The following is a 6,210-nucleotide window of genomic DNA, read 5'->3' on the forward strand; positions in this document are numbered from 1 at the left end:
ACTCTCACGACTTCTTCCCTGTCCCCTCCCTTCCCTCCTCTCATCCTCTTGCTGCTCTTCCTCAACCTGCGCTGGTCTCAGTGTCGACCGTCTCCAGCCCCCTCGAAACTTTCACCTCAATCACGTTCCTGCTGTTGGAAGAGACAAGCTGCTTTCTCTCAACTCTACATCTCTCTCTTTTCAGCATCAATACCGATCTCAATCAGCGATCAGGTTGTAGATAGACCTTGCAGGCGCGGGATCAAAGAACGGGAACGACGGACAAGAGCCTTGTCCTGTTCTATATATGTCGTTGATGTTGTTGCTTCCTGGGCTGCTTTGGTTGCTTCTTCAAGCTCTCGGATTTTCCTCCAACACCTATGAGCACACAACATGAGATATCATGAGACCAGAACCTTCTCTTCCACCTTGTATGCTCAGCCGCAGGTTCCTAACGGACTTGGCTTTAGGGTCGCAGGCCCAAATGTCCTTCAAGTCCATCAAAAGTTGGAGAGGAAGAGAGAGCAGTGGGAGAGAGGAGGAGGAGGGAGAGAGAGCATTGGAAGAAAGGAGGAAGAGGGAGGTACCTTCATGTTGTCATCCCAGCAGATATTCGTCACGCTCGTCCTGATGAGACATCAGAAGCGCAGTTAAGTGAGCGTGCAGGCGGCTAGAGCGCACATGTATCTCTCGCATGACGACCCCAGCCATCTCACGCCTTCCCTTGTCATCTCGAACGCCTGGATCCTCCTGTTCCTTGACTCCGCCACCTGCCCTCTGGGGTCAAGACCCTCAGAGTCTCCCCAGCTGCTCACGAGCAAGACTCCATCTGATCGCATCGCGAGGCCTGTCGGGTAGTTCAATTCGCCGACAAATCTGCCCCAGCCGCCAACGGCCGCTCCGAGCTCAGCTCCGTTGGTTGCATTGAAACTGAGACTCAACTTCAACCCATGGCACAACTTTGACATGGCTCACAATCTCAAGACATGATTCCCGCTGTCCGCTACGATCAGCAGCAGAGGACACACTGGAGTATCTTTCACGACCAATACTGCATTGGGTAATCGCAAAGTCGTTGAAATCATCTGATACGCTTCCGCTACTTGGTTTGACTTTCAACCCAAAGTCATCTTCAGGTCCAAGAATGACTTCACTCACTTCCTGAGAGAGGTTCATGGGTAGATCTCTCCATCTCACAAACGAGCCATCTTCCTGCATGTCTGGTCAAGCAACAAGCTAGAGATACTCTGCAAGCACTCACCGGCACTTTCACTCGCATCCCTGTCAAGTTGGCATGGATGAGATACTTGCAGGTCCCGTTGAGGTACAGAGCTTGCACACAGCAGCTCTCGGGATCGCAGACCCAAACCATGTCATCAACAGTTGAAACCATGTGACTGAGAAAGCAATCAACGCACTTGTCACTTGATCTCCTACTTGTATGCATTGTCAACTCACGGAAAGGAGAAGTTTCCTGGGGTAGGAATGTGTCGTCGCTTCCGCGGCTGCAGCCTGCCTGGCAGAGAGATTGAGAGGAGGATACAAATTTGAGGTCCAGCTCACCGAGACTCAAGCAGGAGAGGGGTTCTCCCTGAAATACCCGGATGACTCCACTACCACTGCATCGTCTCAGAGCTTGTGCCCTCCCTCTCCCCACACTCCAGCACCTGTCGGCAACAAACATGCTTCCCTGCTCATTGATCGAGATCGAAGTCGGACCACGAAAGCAGTCGCTCTCGGTCCGGTATGCTATCGACTCCGTCTGGAAAGAAGATTGTGAGGGTGAAGAACAATCGCTGGAAGTAGATTGATCTTACTGCTCTGCCGGTGGACTTGTTCAACACGATGATTCTATTTCTATCTCGACATGTCAGAGGGTTCACCATGGCCGCTTGTCTCACCTGGAAACTTCAGCAACGTAGAGGTTTCGATCTCGTCCGATCTTGCAGTCCCAGGGCTCGTTCCTCAATACAACCTTCCTCACCTGCGCCCCCCGTCACCACTTGCCAGCCTCTGCAGCGCTCACGTGATGAAATTCACAACGAGAAGGTTGTGCCCGTCCTCCCACGTCTGCACAGTGTCAGAAGGAGACGCTAACAAGCTTGCGAGAAGAGCTGGCAGGATCCGAGTCCGAAACAGAAGCAGCGAAAACAAGATCGAGAGGGACAGCAAGGGAGGAGAGACAGGGAGGAGACACAAGGGAGACACAAGGGAGAAGCAAGGGAGATGATAGGAAAAAGATCCTCGTCTCTCTCCCCACCTGCCATGGACGTTTCTCTCGCCATTGCGAGTAGTAGCAGCCATAGCATCCGGCGTTAGCTGAGGCCCGGCACTGCACGTGACAGCTATGTGACTCGGACGTGCCCGGCATCGCCCCGCCCGGCCGGGCCGCCGGCGGTCAGTCACTCCGGGCATCCACCGTGACTGAAGGCCGAATGTAACGGTTAGTAACGACTCAGTTACTACCGGGAGGCCCCTAAAAAGTGATTTAGATAAGCCTGAAGGGCAGAAGTTGCCTGTCGATCTATTTTGGGGAGAATGCAGCAAGAGTCGGAGTAGCGGCAGAGGGCGAGCATGTTAGAACCTGGCTCGAGGGGAGAGAGGGAAGGTGGGAGAGGGGCCGGGGAGGTAGGGGAGGCCCTGACCTCGGAGGGAGCGGCAGAAGGCAGGTAGGAGGATGACAGCGAAGAGGAAGGAAGAAAGGGCTGCGAGAAGGAATGTGCCTGGGGTAACGATGTGCTCAACGCAGCATGTTCGCTCTTATCCGACAAGCTACTTCTTTGCTCTACATCGGCTCTATCGGAGTCGAGGGAGGACAGGGTCCCTCTGATTACCTCTACGGTAAGGGCACGAGACAGTGTTGCTCTGCTTCGCTGACGCTGCTGCAGGCGACTACGACCTCACCGAGCGCAGAAACGTCAGGTCGGGCCTCGGAGACGACGAGGGCATGCCCGAGTACGCCACGGGAGATATCTATGTGAGGCTGAGGAGAGAAGCTCTGCGAGCCCCTGACTGTCTGCTGCAGGACCCTTGAAGCGCCCGCGCAGTAGACGCAGGTGTTGTATAGATTGAAGCTTGTCCTGAGTATCGAGAAGTTCTCTATCAGACGAAGATGAATCAAAGCTTGAAACTAGATCACTGCTCCGCTCCTCTAACCTAACGCCACTCCCTCTATCATCTGCTCTGTGAAGTCCTGGCGCAACCTCAAAACCTCCCGAGCTTCCTCCGCTGTCAGTGCTGCTCCATCCGTCTCCTGCATCACATCGACCGCGTCTGCGACCTGGGACAGCCATCACAGCATGACCGAGTGACGGCACGCGAACTCACCCTAGTCACTGAGAGAAGATAGGAGATCACGCGCAGTCGGTAGAGCACTTGACGACCGTCAGCGTCGCTAACGTCCCCCCCCTGCAAGTCTTGAGACCCTGAGCACAGAAAGGCGGGCCAACCTCCTCGTCCTCGTCCTCGTCTTCCTCTCCTCCCACCCCCTCAGCTTGACGGACTTTCGATCCTCCGCAGAAGAGATTCGCGATTCCTCTGCTCGCTCGTCGCTCAGCTCGAAACTTGAGCATCTCCCTCAGACCTGATCTGAGCCTCCAGGCAGTGGCCGCCAGCCTCGGAGAACTTCTTCTGCTTCACCGCCTGCACAGAAGATGAGGAGGAGGGAGGGAGGAGCCGAGAGAGCGACCGCTTCCAGTCTGCTGGCAATGAGCCTCAGCATGTCGAGCAGGAGATCTCTGAAGACAGATCTCTTGCAAACAGCCTGCAGGAGCTTCACGTAGGTGAACAACAAGAGCAAGTAGCTGACGGACCCGCAGGGGAACGAGAATCTGCGAGGAGTCAGCGAGAGGGTCGACAGTCTCCTCGTCTCACCTCCTCTATCGCTCGCTCAAGTCGTTTGATCAAGACGTCACCAGAGGATTTCTCGCTCAGCTGCAGGCAGATGTCAGCTGGGCCTCAGGTAAGCGCAGGAGGGTTACAGGAGGAGCGTTGCTTCCTGTCTTCTTCATCACTGAGAGGATTGATCGAGTCGCCTGCTCCTGCTGTACGAAAACCTGACAACACAGTCAACATATGTTGAGCTCAGAGCCGAGTAAAGGTGAAGAGAAGAAATGTGAGTAGAGGAGAAGATGTAAGCACAACTTGATCTTGGTGGTCAGCCGCAAAGTTGGCACGAGAGACGATTCTATCAATGTGTCCGACCACGTCTGCTAGGGATGTCAACACGTCTGTCCCTCTCACCCGCTGCTCCTCCTCCCCTCGCTGTCACTTCACCTGGTGCGATCAAGTCCACCACCGTCCTCATCGATTCAGTCCTCAACTTCTCCAGCCCTGCAGCCTCTCCCTCACCTTCCCCACCATGCCAGCCAGCAGCTTCTGCTGCCACCTGACTTTATGTCGTCCAGCTCAGTCTGCATGGCCATGACGGAGCCACTGGCGGTCTGAGAGCAGGCAGATGAGAGGAGGACGAGAGAGGGAGATGAGAGACGAGGGGAGGAAGAAGAAAACTACAAGGAGCGCAATGCTGAGGACAGGACCGGGAAAGTTGACATGAAGTTGGCGGACAAGAAGTTTCTTGTCTTGACTGTGTATTCCACTGCCAGCGACACGTTGTTGAGATGATCGGTGAGCTGAGAAGCCTGTTGACACCATCTCAATCTAGTTGGGCGAGGTTCAGACTTACCTCTCTGCTTGTTAGCTTCCTTGCCTTCACTTTCATCTCATTTCCTTCTCTGTATGGATTTTCAGCCTCCTCCTCCTCCTCCTCTTCCTCCTCCTCCCTTCCTCCTCTCAGGAGCAGTCCTCACCCGAAGAGTGGCTGCTGAATCTTGTCGCGGACGATCTCTACCACACTGAGCAGGACAACCTCAGCTGACTTCCTCGTTCTTCTCCCCCACCTGTTGGCGATCGGCAGCGCGGCGATCAAGGTAGAGCAGCGGAATGCTCGCATGCTGGAGGCAAGTGAGACAACACCGCTGGTGAGACAACAAGTTTCGTGCTCTCACCAGCACTTGCGGACGAGGAAGAAGAAATCTTCAAGCAGACTGCTCGAGTTGCTCTCCTCAATGTTCTTCTTGGCTCCTGACGCCTGAAAAACATCTTACTTCTCATCTCCCTCTTCACTCATCCTCCCTTCCTCCTCCTCCTCCTCCTCCTCCTCCTCCTCCTCCTCCTCCTCCTGTTACCTTTTCAACACACGTATTGAAGTAGAAGGTCTCGAGGAGAACATAATGTCCAGAGAGAGTCTGAGGACCCTGTCATCCCCGCATCCCCGCCCTCTCTTCGTTTTCTCCGTCAACCTGAAGTTCGTCGCTCAGCCTCTTGCTGAAGATGATCTGATTTCTCGCGCCTGCTGCACGTCAACCGACCGACTAAGAACAGCAGCAGACTACCCATGTGCTTCCCAGCGAAGCCTTCGAACTTGTAGCAGATCTTGAGAGAAATCAGATCCCGGGGGAGAGGAAGAGGGGAGGAGAAAAGGGGAGGAGAAGAAGAGGAAGGGAGGGGACGGAGGGGAGTGAAGTGGAGGGAAGGGAAGGAGGGGAGAGAGGGGAAGGAGGAGACCTTCAAGAGCTGGCTGAGCTCTTCCAATCGTTCATCGACTTCATCGCAGTGAGAGGAGAGGAGGAGGAGAGCAGTCGCGAGGTACCTCTGAGAATGGAAGCTTTCAACTCGGCAATGCTCTCCTCGCTGAAGAAGACGAGGAGTGAGAAATCTTAAGGTGAAGGCAAAGAGTAAGAGACCTGCCCTCTTGTGTCTGCTGTACGAGAGCGGAGATGTCTCTATCTTTGATGAAGAGCTCAACGAGCTTCAAAATGCCCTTTATCACAAGTTTCAGCTCCCAGACTGCGCATGTTCGCTCGCTGTTCACCTCTGAAGCTGTTGTCAAAGTCTGCTGCAAGAAGATTTCGAGAAGTTGACGGTCATTGATATCACTTTCTGCCTGTGACCAGAGAAGAAGATGAAGAGTCAAGAAAGCAAGGAGGGAGGAGTGAGGGAGGAGGGAGGGAGGAGTGAGGAGGAGGAGGAGGAGGAGGAGGACACGTCCCCATGCAACTCGAACTGCTGTAAACTGGACGCGAAGATCATTTCCCTCCATGTACTTCATTTCCTCATCAACATGATTTGATGCATCACCGAGCATTTCTGTCTGCTCATCGAAAGAACGTCTGCCCCGTGCTCGCAGACTTGGGAATACCGTTTGAAAGAGCCTTTCCTTGCGATGCGATG

General features: G+C 54.3%; 1 protein-coding gene across 1 annotated transcript; it reads right to left on the reverse strand.

Annotated features, from left to right (window-relative positions):
- Window positions 1-280: 280 nt before the first annotated feature.
- Window positions 281-2,264, reverse strand: GUITHDRAFT_106667 (hypothetical protein; the record flags this gene model as incomplete). Its single annotated transcript, XM_005834602.1, has 15 exons — window positions 281-357; window positions 408-468; window positions 567-606; window positions 661-749; window positions 795-909; window positions 955-982; window positions 1,032-1,191; window positions 1,241-1,376; window positions 1,438-1,495; window positions 1,543-1,598; window positions 1,647-1,741; window positions 1,797-1,836; window positions 1,881-1,963; window positions 2,006-2,049; window positions 2,240-2,264. 15 exons carry the CDS (start codon window positions 2,262-2,264, stop codon window positions 281-283), a joined length of 1,107 nt encoding a protein of 368 aa, XP_005834659.1.
- Window positions 2,265-6,210: the final 3,946 nt, after the last annotated feature.

The sequence above is a fragment of the Guillardia theta genome, assembly GCF_000315625.1.
Source record: "Guillardia theta CCMP2712 unplaced genomic scaffold GUITHscaffold_25, whole genome shotgun sequence".
NCBI lineage: Eukaryota > Cryptophyceae > Pyrenomonadales > Geminigeraceae > Guillardia > Guillardia theta.